At 36.5% G+C, this 16,398-nt stretch overlaps 1 protein-coding gene across 3 annotated transcripts in view; it reads left to right on the top strand.

The window, feature by feature from the left end:
* The window catches only part of LOC145245941 (beta-hexosaminidase-like), a 93,859-nt gene that overhangs the window by 65,005 nt on the left and 12,456 nt on the right, over positions 1-16,398 (top strand). For all 3 annotated transcript variants that reach the window (XM_080107702.1, XM_080107701.1, XM_080107703.1), the window contains exons 5-7: positions 787-1,220; positions 6,977-7,693; positions 9,096-9,336. In XM_080107702.1, coding sequence (XP_079963828.1) covers positions 787-1,220; positions 6,977-7,693; positions 9,096-9,336 — 1,392 coding nt within the window. The remainder of the gene's footprint in view (positions 1-786; positions 1,221-6,976; positions 7,694-9,095; positions 9,337-16,398) is intronic.

Below are 16,398 nucleotides of genomic sequence, written 5' to 3'. Positions count from 1 at the left end.
ATCTGCTGTAGATCTAGCAGAACGGAAACCATATTGCGTGTCAATAAAAAGGTTATTTTTGCTGAGATGGTTGGTTACTTCTCTATTTAACACAGATTCCAGCAATTTACTCATGACACACAGGAGACTTATTGGCCTGTACTGAGAGGGAGATGATCGATCACCTGAATTCTTAAATACAGGGCATACTGATGAGATTTTGCAGGGTGAATGCTCGTCTTCATACAGCACTACTGACCAAAGATCTAGGAGAATTTGGTTGGAAAATCTTTCTTCATCCTTCATATTCTCCTGACCTTACAATTATCATTTATTCCGAGGATTACCAAAATCATTTAGATGGCCTTAGGTTAACACAACTAGAGGAAATTAAACATGAATTAGGTTCATATTTCACATCAAAACCTAAGAAATTTTACAAGCGAGGCTCGTTTATAAGCTCGTTGGCAGATAGAATCAAGTTATGAAGAGCAAAAGTCGTTATTGTTATGACTAGAATTTTCATTTTCAAGATAAAATTTTAAATAGGCAAAATCTTTTGCACCAACCTGATATTTTATAATATTCATTTATTAATTAATAATTCTGTGATTTTTAATGAATTTTTTCAGTCTGGAGGATTCATTTTGTGATTAAAAAAGCAAAGCATTCTCACTTTTATTGACCGTCTCTAAATTAGACATTTTTAAATAGTGACATAATTGTAAAAAAGACCTTAAAAATATATGTATTTGATAATTAATGTATTTCAATTGATTTGATATGAGACTTTTCATTTGCTTACAGAGAAACTGCATATCCCCATGAAACAGATGGCTATACAAAAGAAATTCATTTATTTAACGGTCGATTCGTCGAAATTTGATGACGATTCTAGCAACTCCGAAGGGTACAAGATTAAAATGAGCTCCACTGACGGGGTCATCGATGTGCGAGGCGTCAGTCCAGCTGGAGTCTTTTACGGTGTCCAGACACTACTTAGCCTTATCGAGGGTGATCAAAATTCTGGCTACAGTATACAGGTTGCATCGATTGAAGATCGGCCGCGTTACCCATACCGAGGAGTGCAGATTGATGTGGGTCGAAATTTCCACCCGAAAGATGATATCATCAAGCTTCTGAAAGTGATGGCGATGTACAAGATGAATAAATTGCACTTGCATCTGACTGATGATGAGGGTTGGCGCCTACAAATACCAGGTTTCCCTGAACTGACAGATGTAAGTTTTTTTGGTTTTATTTTTTATCGAAGTCGCTCAAGAAAAAGCATGAAACCACTTGATGTAAGGAGCTAAAAAGAACGAAAGATGATTAATGCAAAGACTTTAGTCTTATGAAACTGCCACGAATTGGCATGACAAGTTAGGAGTTGTCATATAAAATCATTTCAGTTATGTCTCACGATTATTTTGTGAACAATATGCGAACCGTGTTCAAGACTCGAAGTGGTTTCTCTTTCTAGAAGGATATTAATTTCACCATTCAATATAATCTTATTGCTTATTATTTTTGTGGCCAGTAGGAGAGTGGCTACATGAGGCGTAACCTTCAACGATTAGGGATTAGAATTCCCAAGATGTAACCAGTTTGATACATAAGTGTATACAGTAGTCAACATGCAGACGTTTACAAGCCATTGGTGACCATTTATTTGAGTGCCAATTGTGCACTCGAAGGTACTCTGATAAGGCGTTTTTCGAAACTATGTCGATGACTACGTGGACAAAGGTAGAAATAAGATTTTCCTTTCTTCCTCTGTTCGATAATTTCTTTTCATTTAACCTTGTTGCTTAAAGGTAACTTTTCCTTTTTAATCTTTTTTTTCTTTACTTAAAAAAACGCCTTTTTCTTTCTCAGTAATTATGGCTTCTTCACCAATATTATTGAGGTGTATATATATATATATATATATATATATATATATATATATATATATATATATATATATTCAAAGATGGCGTAATAAAATAAAAAAAGGAATTCTCTCCCAATTTTCGGGTTTTGTAATCATACCCATATGCCTTTATTTTGTTTTAAAATCGATAAATGCTTTTTCTTCTGATGAGTTAAGGGCAAAATAAATTCAATAATTGACATAATAATTACATGAACGATTTTGCGCTATGAAACAGGTGCTGTCAAAAGTTTTTCAGGTCAATGTACTTAAACAAATAAACGGCAACGTGGTCAATATCTTGAAATTTTGAATATAGACTTTTGTCATTTATTTGTTATATACTCTGTAGTTACATTGAGCTTCATAAATTTCATCGAGCTTCATAAATATATATATATATATATATATATATATATATATATATATATATATATATATATATATATATAAGTAAAAGCCTTGTTCATACGATGATTCATACGATATGATGGCTACAAATCCAGAAAATGTCTCAATCGTAGCTTTAATAAATTGCCTATTCTTTAAAACATTCATTTTAATTAATTCGCTATTGGGGTTTTTTTTTCAGTTTTCTTATGGGATGATCATCTTTAGTTAACTATTACGTGTAATTATATTCATGCAGATATTCTACATGATTTATACTTGCATAAAAGTTTATAGTAAACATAAACCTCTTTCTATATATATTCATGTATGCATATATATTTTTGTTTAAAAAAATTTGCCTAACAAATTCCTTCGTCAGTTTTTGGTATACAGACATGAAACTTCATATATAGGGTATTCAAACTCATGTGAAACTTTATATTTGGATTTTAGCTGGGAAAACAGTGCAAAAGTGTAAAAATTTTAAAAATGAAATTTGCCAGGTGAAGGTCGAACGATGGCATTACAAATATACATGCGTGACGTAATAGCTGTTGGTTCATGTTTTAATTTTTAGCTTTGCAGTAAATATGTCTTCATAGTACAATCATTAACGTCAAAGGAAAAAGTAAATCGTAAGCTAAACATTTTGGTTTCGATTCTCAGTGGTGGCGCATGAGTCATTTTTTTTAAATCATTACTATATATTCGGACCAATATAATATAATAATAAATACGAAATCTACATTAATCAAAATATCATATTTAAGCTTATTTTATACCCGGCAGCCTGCTAGTATACCTATAAAATTAAGTTTTTTTCTTTCTCTGACATTGATATTAAAAGCCTACTTTTTCTGTTCTCCCCCACGAGAGCAATATGTGACAAAAAGTTGTTTTTAATGTGGGAGGAAAAAACAGCTCCCCAAAAAAAGGACGCTCTGGCAGTAGGTAAAAATAAAAATTGCCTTAGTATAGAAGGGTTCCCCTTATATCGGCTCAGGACAAATTGACTTGAATGTAGCGTCAGAACGGATACTACACTGGGATCTCAGCCCAAAGGCCGGATCTTACCTTTTCTATTAGAACCTAATTGCTTCCCCACGAGAGCAATATGCAACATAAAGTCGTTCTTTATGTGGGGGAAAATCAGCTCTCCAAAAAGAAGTAATCTGGCAGTAGGCAAAAATAAAAATTGCCTTAGTATAGAAAGGCTTCCCCTACATTGTCTAATTCTTCCACAGAGAGAAAGCAGTTAATAGTTAACAGAGCCCCCCCACTCCCCACTTATGTTAATAGTAACCTTACTATGTAGAAACTCATTCTTGATAAGAGGACAGGCTTTGTTAACTATTCTGTTCCTTATTTTACATACTAATCGTCGACTTTTTTAAATTGTTTATGAAAATTTCAAACAGCATTAATAACAAACAAATGCAAATCTGCTTTGTTTTGAAAGAAAAACAATTCTTCATTATTCCTTATCAATTACTAGGAAAACATTTGAGGAAAATATTTAAAAAATCTACTATTGTAATATACACCTCATCCCAAATGTATTTTTGACGTTTTGCAAAATATATGAGGACATAACACGAGGGCGGGGTACAGTCATTTTAACTTTTTTTAAAAGCATTGTATTTTTAATTACATATGTATCTCTAATTGAATATGTACAAATTTTAAAAGAATCAGAATCGACATTTATATCAGAATTGGTAATTGTATTAAAATCAGGATAATTTTTAAAATCGTTCCACCACTAATATATATATATATATATATATATATATATATATATATATATATATATATATATATATACTAGTATTTCAGCCTGGCGTTGCCCGGGTGTTTGGAGGTGTATGTTGAGCAAAAAAAAAAAAAAAAAGCGGTCAATTTTTTTAACTTTGACCCCTATTATGATCCCTTAACATTTATTGTTTTAGGGTCAAATCAAGTTATTAAGTTAGATCCATGTCAAAGGAACCTATATCTAAAATCAATTGTTTATACCTCAAATTGGCGGAGGAGTTTGGTAGAGTTCTCAAAGGTCAAATCGTTGAACTTTGACCCCTTAATAGCCAAATTTCTGGCTGAAAACGGATTACAAAGATTTTTCCAAATCTCAGTACCTTGTATATCATATTTCGAGTCTGTAGACTGAAAATTGACAGAGTTATTGCGTAGGGAAATGTACAGACACACACACACACACACACACACACACGTTCACTTTTATATAATATTCTAAGATAGCAAAAGATTTATCTTGATTTTAAAACATAGACAGATTGTATCAGTTCGTCGTTAGTGTGCAGCATGCTACCTGAAAGTTTTCATAAACAGTTGAAAATCGTCGATGATTGGTAGGCAAAATGAGAAAAACGATGTAAAAATAAAATATTTGACAATGCCCCTACCATTGTTACGAACGAATTTCTAAATAATAGAAAACTATTTTTAACATGGGGAGGGCATGAGCTTTGTTAACTATTCTGTGCCTTCTCTCAATGAATGAAGAGAAAATTTTATTTTAATTATGAAAATTTGGTGGGTTATTAAATTGAATGCTTTGATGAAAACAAAAACAAAAACGAGATGCAAATAATAATAATAATAATAATAATAATAATAATGACATATTTTTAGATTAACGCTCTCAGTTAAATCCCCATTTCAAAAAGAAGTACTACTTTTATAGGTGACTAGCGAGGGGTACCTGGCGTTGCCCGAGTGTTTTTCAGTGTGTGTGGTCGGGCGGGGTGGGGGTGTTAATGAAAACCTAAGAAAAACGAACGTTAAAAAACCCTGCTTAGCAAAATCGGTGGGTACCCGGCGTTGCCCGAGTGTTTAGAGGGGGTGGGGGTGTTAATGAAAACCTAAGAATAAGCAAAGTAAAAAAAGAAAACAGAAAGGGGGGTACCGGGGGGCTAATCAAAACATCGAAACAAAACAAAAAAGGCAAACGAACGATGTTACATGTAAAAATCGAAAAAACAAAAAAGAAAACAGAAAAACGAACGTTAAAACAAACAAAAAAAAACACGTGAAAAATGGCTTAAATAAGCCTGTTTCAATATTAAAATTTAAAAAATTGGTGGGTACCCGGGTGTTTTTGGGTGTGTGTGGTCGGGGGTGGGGGTGTTAATGAAAACCTAAGAATAAGCGAAGTAAAAAAAAAAAAACAGAAAAACGAACGTTACGTGAAAAATGGCTTAAATAACACTGGTTCAATATTTAAATTAAAAAATGGAAAAAAAAGAAGACATCTCACACCATGATTCGAATCCAAAACGTTTAGATAATGACCCAAAGCTCTAACCAACTGCGCTAACACGACGTACATGAAATTTAGTCACTTCTTCAACTATTTAAACTAAATCAGGTCATGACGTCATCTAACGCATGCGTAGAACCGATCTCGTCATGAGATAACGGTTTTTGTTGACCCCACCCCCTGTAGAAAATTGTTGATTTCAGGGTGGAAAAAATTAACGCTTTTGGCCAATTTTTCGATATTTTGGGGGCAAAGGATGGAGCTTCAATACGATACCAAGTCTGTCAATTTTTGTTCTGTCTGTCGAAAGTTTTTAGCAGACACACAAACACACATACATACATACAAACATACATACACACATTTTCGCTTTTATATATATAGATTACATGTGAACCCCTTAAAAAACTGTTGACAGAAAGGAAAGCAATCATTTTAGTATTTAAAGTGGAAGATCAGTTTCAAATATACATTTAACACAAAATAATAGGTAATTTTTTTTTGGAATGTCAGGACGCCAAATTTCAAGCTGCCATTTTGGTTTGCCAAAAAGTATGCCAGTGTGCAAAATTTCATTCCGTCATAAAAACAAATTTCTACAGAAAAAAAATTATTTGTACATTTTATCTAGCAAATAAACATAAAATTACATATGAAAAACCACGTTTATTATTTATTAAATCCAACAATTGAGCTGAAGTCGATATTTTGCTTCTAAAACAAAATGAATTGTTTTGATAAATCTCTGTGTGGCATACCGGGAAAATATTTTTTTTCTAAAGAATAAAAGTGGATAAAGTTTATTCTTATTTTTTTATTTCCTTTTTAATTCAGAAAATCTTCAGAATGTTTTCTCTTTATGCATTTTATCCAAGATCTTGATAAATTCATCAGAAATTTTCATCTATATTTTTCACTTGCATCCAAAGAGAAGTGCCATAAAACTTTAATTATTTCAGAAGAAGCCGATGACAGACATCGCCAATGTACAGATGGCTCCAATGAAATCAAAAAACTCTGTCCAGAGCATTTAAAACCTTTTAATAATCAAGTGAACTCCCTCTGATGAGGGCATATAGACATTTAGTGAATAGATGCGAAAAGTTTACAAAGGGAATAGGCAATTATCTTTCCATAAATGACCAATAAATAAAATAAATTAAACTCTGTGTTTATGTTGTAAATGAACAACTTCTAATAAAAAAACAATTTGTGCTTGTTTCATTTTGTATTGTCAAAAGAAAAAATTAAAAGGTTTGGTATGGAATCGGAAATTAAGCTATAATTTTTCTGATTCTGATACCGATTTCGATACCTCCAAAAGTTTCGTTTTTTCTGCTTCCTGATTCCGATTCCGATAAATCGTCCCAACACTAATATATATATATATACACATGTTTTTTGTTTAGGTTGGCTCTAAACGATGCAGTGATTTAAACGAAGAAACCTGCTTATCACCTCAATTAGGCTCCGGGCCTTTCAGCAATGCTTCTGTCAATGGGTTTTACACTGTTGATGATTACAAAGAGATCATCAAATTTGCTGATGACTCTCACATTGAAGTTATTCCAGAGATCGACATGCCAGGACATGCTCGGGCTGCCATTAAAGCAATGTTAGTACGAGCCAAAAAGAACTCCGGACCATCTGCACAGGACTACCTACTGACTGATCCAGATGACAATTCCGTGTACGAATCAGTGCAGATGTACTCTGACAATGCCGCCAACCCATGTGTGCCAGGGACTGCACGCTTCGTTGCTCGCATGATCGATGCACTGATAGAGATGCATAAAGACATTCAGCCATTGCGCACCTACCATTTTGGTGGGGACGAAGTCGGTAGTGGTGCCTGGGTCAACTCGCCAGCCTGCAAGAAGATGTTGAAGTCAGAAATGATCTCCACCGACGAAGTGAAGAAACATTTCGTTCATCAGGTGTCTAAGATGTCAAGCTTGAAATCATTGAATCTCGCCGCCTGGGAAGATGGAATGATGGGTGGCCAAGAAGTTCCTTTCCCCCGGCATGAACTTCCCAATAAAGATGTCTTTGTTTATGCCTGGGATAATGTCTGGGAATGGGATCGATCAAGCCGGGCTTACCGATTTGCCAACCACAATTACAAAGTAAGTAAGCTGTTTCTTACATTATTTTTTTTATCTGTAACTAGCAGGGACGTTGCCCGGGATTGAATGATAATTAATATTTCACACTCCTATATTTTTATTCTCAACGTTATTATTTGCAAAGGCCTAAATTTATTTATTTACGATGGTCATGGCTGAATCCACCTTTTTTATCACTTGATGTTGCCGGCCGTAACTTGGGCAATATCCAATCAAGCCATAATTAACTCAAAACAATGTCTTGTTTGTGTGACTCCCAGCTCAGAATACAAACATTATCTATTTCTGCATGAAAAGAAATATAATCCTCTTTTTTTTCTCGGTTGGCTCCTCGAATATATATTATCATAAACTACTCAAAATGTTTTGCAATATCTTGGTACTTATAATAAAAATACAAATGAAGTTTATGCATGTTATGTAATGAGGGTTATATTTATTTTAATTTAGTTTTGTGCAAAGCGGACAAAAACTGGGTGAAAGCCCTTTCTGAAAATCCAGCTTTTTGTGAAATTTTAATAATAGGTATTAGATATCAATTAATTAATATTCTCGAAATTTCAGTTTCTTTGAAGTAGCTTAAAGGATTTTTAAAGAATATCACATGGACACAAGTTTATATTTGAAATATAAATATTTCAGATATGCATTAAATTTGATTAATAGTCATGAAACAAAAAATTAGGCAAAATTCTCTGAATTATAATTTCTTCTTAAAACCCTTAAGCCGAAGTCTTAAATTTAAACATTTTCTATTACTAAAATCATGTAATAGATTTTAATCAAAATTGGAATAAGGATTCTGGACATAAGGTTTGGTATTATTCTGTCCTGATTTTAATCTTCATAAGGTGGCATAAAAATGGTTCAAAATTGTTCTGGTCCTGGATATGACCTTAAACTATATCCAGTGGTGAGGCCCCAGCTTGCGGGCTTTGGGGAGTGTGGAGTCACCCTTTAATTACCATTGCTCCCAGGTTCACTCTGACCCGGAGTGGTAGTACCTGTTAGGGTTCCAACTATGGGTTAAATAGAAACCGACTTGAAAACAACAAATATATTCTATTAAACATTTTTTCTTCAAAATCTTTGGATTCGGCATTAAATAACCCGAAAAGGGTTGATATGCCATAAAACAAAAACAACCAACCAACCAACCAACCAACCAACCAACCAATCAAAATTGTTCTATTTGGAGAATTAATTACCACTTCGATAAAGCTGAGTTGTTCTTTTTTCATTACCAACAAACTGGGTATTTAACACTTAGAGCAAACTATGAAAAACTAATAAAGCATAGTAACTCACGCTTCGATAAAACGGTGTTGCAATTGACAGACAAGACTTTTGAGACTTGAAAAAAATTATTACATGTAATAAATAATTAATTCTTACCTTTCAGGTAGTCATGTCCCAAGCCACGCACTTGTATTTCGACCATCCTTACGAGCCGGATCCAGAAGAGAGAGGCTTTTACTGGGCTACACGTTACACAGATACTGCAAAGACGTTCAGCTTCCAGCCAGATAGTCTTTATAGAAACATTGATACAAACAGATCTGGACAAAAATTGACGCTGGCAGATGTGTGCGGTCCTGATGGTAAAAAATGTGTACAACTGCAAAAACCAGGAAATATCATTGGTAACTCAGGATTCATTTTTATTATCATTACTCACTAGCAGTTTTCATACTAGTCATTATCAGTAGTTATTCACTGCCAGTGGTGTTTCCTAGAGTAATTATACTTGAAACAACATTCACTCAAAGAGGATTAAGCTAGCTCCATCCATCCTTGCCACTGCATCCTTCACAAAGGCTGACCAAGCCTGACAATTTGAAATCAACGATTGGGTAATCTTTAGCCACTCACTATTCCAATGGTCAACTTTGTAGATTCAGGGATCGAGGTTGGGTTCGAGATCAGCTTTAACTCTCATCAGCCAGTTTTTTTTCTTTTTCCACTGTATCGCTTTTTCCAACCCTGTAGGAAAACTGCAGCAATTGCTTCATGCATGAATTCTCCTGATCGCATGCCGCAACCAGCATATACGTCTTGTGGGGTGACCATTGTAGGGAATTTATTTTACAAGAGAAAGATACTGCGATGTTTGAGAGAAAGTGCTGCCACCAGACATAGAGGATACTATGCAGGTGATTCAAAGTTTTCAATCACCTAACATCTTCCATTTTCGTTGGCCGGAACTTATTACCATGAAGGAGGGTGGTTTGCACCAGCACTGGGTAGAGTCTTACTTTGGTGCTGTACCTTATCTATGATCCTGATTAGAGCCTGAAATTGAGTCAGCAGAAGCCATAACATGCAAGGTGAGTTTGTGTTTTGATATCAGCTTCACCTTGATCTGTGACTGATGGTGCCAAGATATTTGAAAGCTTTTCAAAAATATTGCCATTGAAGACAATGGACGTCTTGCCTGTTAGAGGGAAGTCGGCAATGAGTATTTTTGTTTTTGGAGCATTTTTTTTATTCCCATCTGCGATGCAACATGCTAAAACTCATTAATAGCAAACTGGATATCAGCAAATGTTTCATGAAGTAGCGCAATATCATCTGCATAATCTAAGTCTTCATAGCAAAGTTACATTCAACAGAGACACCGGGAAATTCTTTGGTGCTTATTAAGATAGACTCGACAAATCGATTTTTTAAATATATCGTTTTAAACAAAAACAATATTACGCACTTAATTGTCATGTCGAAAATAGTAATATATCCAAAAATTACGAAAATTCATCAAGTAGAACAACTGCTATTGTGTTTTTAGTAAAAAAAAGTCTGTCGCTATAGACAACAGATATTGCAGCCATGATGCAAGTAATTTAAAATATTCTTTTTAGAGTTATGTCCCCTGTGTATAATCTCCTACTGGCTACTTTATAATGTTCATGAAAATGCGATTTTACCCAAATTTCTGTAAAAATTACTTTTAACTAGAAATAAATTTCTACTCAATGAATTTTCGTAATTTTGGGATATATTACTATTTTCGGCATTGACAATTAAGTATGTAATATTGTTTTTGCTTAAAACAACATATTTAAACAAATCGATATTTTGAGTGTATCTTAACAAGCATCAATTCTTTTAAAACAGTCAATGATGTTTTTTTTTTTTTTTTTTTTTTTTTATTACATATTCACCCCAAACAAGGCACATTGCCACTTTAATGTAGGGGGCTACTATCAAGGGAAACATCTACTGGGGTACTATGTAGGGATTAGGGCAGCGAGATGTTGGTTCACGTTGCACTTGAACTTATGCATGTCAGTACAGTTGGGGAAGCAGTGACCTGGAATGGAATTCCAAAGTCTAGCAGTTCTGGGGAAGAAACTACTGGAGTAGAAGGATCTTTTACATCTAGGGATCTCTACAGTGTGGGGGTGGGATTGTGTAGCTTGTCGGGTCTGTCGAGGGTGTTCACGTCGTGGGGGCACAAGTGCATGCAGTTCTTCAGAGCATTCACCATTATAATACTTGTAGAACAGGCAGAGGGATGCAACGTTTCGACGATGGGACAGAGGCTGAAGTTTTGATGCCAGTTTGGGGCCTATCAGATTTGCGACTCTCTTTTGAACCCTGTCAAGGAGCGAGAGACTAGTAGCCGATGCACCGGCTCAAATGTGACAGCAATACTCCATACATGGGCGAATAGTGGCCTTATAGAGGTACATGATACTTTCGGGTGTTAGAAGTTTTCTAGCACGGTAGAGAGAGCCCACCTTCCTCGCAGCGGCCCTGGCAATGCCCTCGATGTAATTGTTCCAGCTCATGTTTCCTGTGAACGTTAGGCCAAGGAGCTTGAAAGACGTACTCTCAGCTAAAGAGTTGTTGGCCATTGCTATAGGTGGTAGAGAAGGTTTCTTGTAATTATTGAATGAAACCAGTTTTGTCTTGGTGGCATTGAACGTTACCATCCATTTTTGTCCCCATTCCACTACTGATTTGAGGTCATCCTCTAGTGTTTCTGCCATTACTTTAGATATATGTTCATTTGTTTTCCTGTCGTGCCTGCTATAGAGTGTGGTGTCATCAGCATATATACCCATCTCAGAGGCAGTTTTGTCGGGGAGGTCATTTATGAATATCAGGAACAGCAGAGGACCAAGGATAGATCCCTGGGGCACTCCCGCATTTATATTATATTGTTTAGACGTACGACCGTCGAGGACAACCTGGATTTTTCTCTTATCTAAGAAGGATTTAATTATGTTAAGTATTCTACCAGTGATACCGTAAGATCTAATCTTCCTGAGGAGACCCTCATGCCATACCCTGTCAAAAGCCTTAGATATATCTAGAGCTACCGCTCTGCCCTCTCCCGCTTTGTCCAGTGAATGGTATATGCGTTCAGAGATTACAGTGAGGATGTCTGCCGTGGAACGGGCTTGTCTAAATCCATATTGATGGTCGGTCAGAAGTTTAGCATCTGTAAGGTGCTGGACTAGAGCATGGTTAATTAAGGTCTCAAATATTTTGGCAAAAAGTGGGAGGAGGCTAATAGGGCGATAATTTAATGGGTCAGTTCTTTCGCCAGAATTCTTGAATACTGGTACAACAGAAGCAGTTTTCCAACAGCTCGGAAAGCAAGATTCATTGAGGCATTTGTTGTAGAGTTTGGAGAGAACTGGAGCTACTTCGGCTGAGCACTTTTTTAATAGCACAGCTGGGATGAGGTCGGGTCCACATGCTTTGGAAGTGTCAAGGTTTTTTATGATAGCATGCACCTGAGCAGGGGTGATTTCCAGATCGTCTAGCGTGGCGTCTGTCCGCATAGGAAAGTCAGGTAGGGGGTGGTTTAGAGGGTCCAGTGTAGAGTTGGAGGCAAACCGACTGGCAAGCATGTTAGCCTTCTCGGTTGCTGAGCAAAGAACCTCGTGATTGTTGGTTAGTGGGGGAATCGTTGATTGCCCATTATTTACTACACTGTTGTAGATTTTCCAGAAGTCACGAGTTCCTAATTTTTGTGCTTCGATGCGTTTTTTAGTGGTTTCCGTAAATTCCTTCTTAGCTGTCGCTATTTCTTTCTTAACGTTACTTCTAGCTTCTATGTACTTTTGTCTGTTTGAACTGGACTTATGTCGGTTAAACCTGCGGAATGCATGCTGCCTTTGAGCAATGGCAGTTGCGCAAGTCGAAGTAAACCATTGGGGAGAGTGGGGCTTGCTATAGAATTTCCGCATGGGAACATGCGCTTCGATTGCAGTTTTGAACCATTCAGTGGTCTCAGTTGCACACTGTTCAGCAGGAAGAGAAAAAATATTTCCCCATGGGGCATCTCTGATAAGATCTCTGATAGCTTCCCAGTCAGCCTTTTTATAATATCTCGTTGTTTTGAGCACTGGCTCTTCAGTTTTGGGTCTGGAGTTTAGGGCGATTTCAACCATTATTACCGCATGATCAGCGTTCCCAAGTGGGCTGTCGGCTTTCGTTACACAATCATCAGGAACTGTGGTCAAAAACAGATCTAATAGTGATGCGTGTTGCTCTTCCTGATCAGGGAAGCGGGTTGGGAAAGTAACAATTTGCGATAGGGAGTGAGATACAGAGAAGCTATGAGTTGCGCTGCCTGCTGCATCTGTATAAGTAGAGAATCCAAGCCAATTTTTGTGATGGACATTAAAGTCACCAAATACATGTACTTGGGCGCTAGTGTCGAAGGAGAGTGCTGTGTCTATGCTGTCAGATACTTTGTTTATTATGGTGCAGTCTTGGGTCGAGGGAGAGCGGTAGAGAAAGTAAAAGTAGCTAATGTTGTGTTGCATGATAAGTCTAAAGCACATAAAAGCTTGATCATCCGTTTCTAGGTTTGTTTCTCTAGTCAAGGGAAGGGTATTACGAATGTAAACTCCAAGTCCGTGCATATGTCTGTCAGAGTCCTTACGGCAGAGTGGGAGATATCCAGGCATGTTAAAGTAGTTAGAGGGGATGGAGGAGTGTAGGTTAGTCTCACTTAGTGCTAAGATATCCGGGGTATTTGTTAGGAGAAATGCTTCAACATCAGCTAAGTTAGTTCTAAGCCCACGGATATTTGTGAATGCAAGCCTCAAGGGAGGAGGCAAGTGTGATTTGTTTGTCCCTAAGCCTGGTTTAAGCTTGTTTTTAGATTGTACTGTCATCATGTTTTTTAACGAGTTTCAGTTGGGTTAGGGGAAGCCGAACAGAAGGTTATGCAGAATATCACACATGCATCACAAGTAGACCATCAGCTGACCCTCCATCAACTAGGACTGTGGCCTCAGGAAAGCCCACCGGGGATGAGTGCAGGGTCCCTTTCCATGCGCGCCATGGCACTGCAAACATCCCGATATTATTCAACTGTTGATGGAGCAGCCGCTCTAAGCGCTACCAAAGAGTTAGGGCTCCTGTACTACCAGTCGGAAACAGCAGCCAGTAACTGTCAATCCGGTACCCTCAACCCATCAGAGGAAGTTCAACCCAATCTAATTGCTCAGGCATATGTGGTACTCAAGCATTCTCAAGTGCCCAGCTTAAGGACTGGAGTGTGTCGGGAGTGGGGGAAACGGCGTTCATTGCCCTAGACAAGAAACAAGATCTACCAATGGGTGTTTCTGTCGAATCACTGTGATAGTATCTCTGCGCCTGCCTAATAGGCAAAGAAGGAGTATGGAAGCCGGGCGATAGGCAGGACCTATCTACTCCTTAAGCAATTTAGGTATTGCAAACCGGTAATTTATTTGAGTCACCAGCTCTAGGAAGGTTGTCATCCAAGACTGAAGAGGCCTCCCTCCTCTCTGGTTTAGTTTCAGAGTTTTCCTTCTCCTAGACGGATGATCTGGAAGATTCACTGGGTCCGTCACCACTGAGAGGGTTTGCTCCGCGCCTGGGTTCTAATCCAGGTATTTCTGCGACCCCGCGAGGTTAGTTAATGTTATTGGGTTAGTTTGTAGGGGTTATATCTGCTAATAGTTACACTCCTCAAAGTGGATTAGGGATATTGTTATTTCATTGTTAGTGGATAAAGGGGTTGAGTAGAGCTCATGCAGTGTAAGCAACTATGATTGCAAGGAGGCTTGTTAGGAGATAATGTGGTTTGAGGCTTACACTTTTGTTTATATATATTTTTTATTTTTTTTTTTTAATTTTTTTTTTTTTTTTTTTTTTTTTTTCCTTTTTTATTTTCATTTTTATTTATTTAATTATTTTTTTTCATGTGAGCTTGGGTCTAGTATAATATTAAAGTGTGAGTAGGTGTTAAGAATTGAACCACGAGTTGTGCCAAAACTATATTTTAGATAGTAGCAGGGCATGAGATGCGAGTGCAGTATAGTACGGGTAAAACAGTAAGTTTTGAGCCATGTGTAATTTGGTAAATAGATATATGGGCTGGTTTTAGTAGGTGCGAATTAGTACAAAACGGAGTGAAATGTAGGAGTTAAGTGGCGGTTTGGTGGGAAGGAGCAGATTGTTAGCCTTCAAGGGATAGGGGTTATTAATTTACAAGAAACAGATCTACATTAGGATTTAGAGTGGCAGGTAATTTTTTTTTTTTTTTTTTTTTTTTTTTTTTTTTTTTTTTTGCGCATGCAGGCTAGACAGGTAATCGTCTTGGAGGTAAAAATGTATATTGGGATTCCGTAGCTAGCAGTTAGGTGTTTGTTCCAGTTACAAGAACTGGTTCATGGTGGATCGGAATTCCGTATTTCGTATTTATAGGAAGACATTAAAGTAACGCACAGAGCATAGCATCCACTCAGGAAGAACAGCTCTAGTATCACAGCTAAGATACTGCATATTTAGGTAACGAATACTAAAAGTTAAATTAGGTGGCACTTTTTTTTTTTTTGCACCTTACCATGGCTGTTACTATTAAGTATTGTACTTAAATAAAGTTCTTCTGTCATCTAAATAAGCTAAATAGGGATTCCCCCCTCCGCATTACTACGTCGATGTGACATGGTAAAAAAGAAATTAGTCAGGAAATTGTTTTTAAAATAAGTGAATCAAGAAGGGTCAAGATGTCAGAGAAATAAGATAAAAATTACATCGAGAAAAAACAAAAAAATAAATAACAAAATAAATAAATAAAATAAAATAAAATAGAAGGGTTAGATTTGTTTGGTTTAAAAAGGATAGAATAAAATATAAGATAAAGTGTGCAAAGAAAATACAAAAAAAAAAAAAAAAAAAATGTACTTAGCTAAAAATTAGATTTCGGTGTGGTGGAAAATGGATCTCTTCGACCACCATGCAGGTGCCGCTAAGCGAATTTATATGTAATTGAAAAGTATATGATGAAAAAATACGTCCATACTTTGAAGGGTCCTGAAACCTTACCGTACATACGTATACATACATACGTGCATACGTATGCTGGGTCATGATGCATAGTAGTATACTTTAAGAAGTCTGGAAAGTTTAGGCAGAATACCATCTGCTTAAATAACATTCTAGGAGATGCCATAGTCAATAGAATCAAACGCACCAATAGAATCAAGGAAACAAATAAGTGTCCTTGCTGCAAGCTCCAACAAGGGTCGGAGATTTGTCTTAGGATGAAATTTGATCGGTGCATCCATGGCCTAGACAAAAACCATATTGGTTTGTTCTCATTATGGAGTTGCATTCTGATTGGAATCGTCTTAGAAAAATTGAATTAAATATTTTAGCAGACACATTGATGAAGCTGGTACCATGGTAGTTGCTGGAGCATCTCTTATTGCCTT

This window comes from Euprymna scolopes, chromosome 23 (genome assembly GCF_053919585.1).
Source record: "Euprymna scolopes isolate OS-2025 chromosome 23, ASM5391958v1, whole genome shotgun sequence".
In the NCBI taxonomy this organism is placed as follows: domain Eukaryota; kingdom Metazoa; phylum Mollusca; class Cephalopoda; order Sepiida; family Sepiolidae; genus Euprymna; species Euprymna scolopes.
This window is presented reverse-complemented; position numbering and strand designations above follow the sequence as displayed.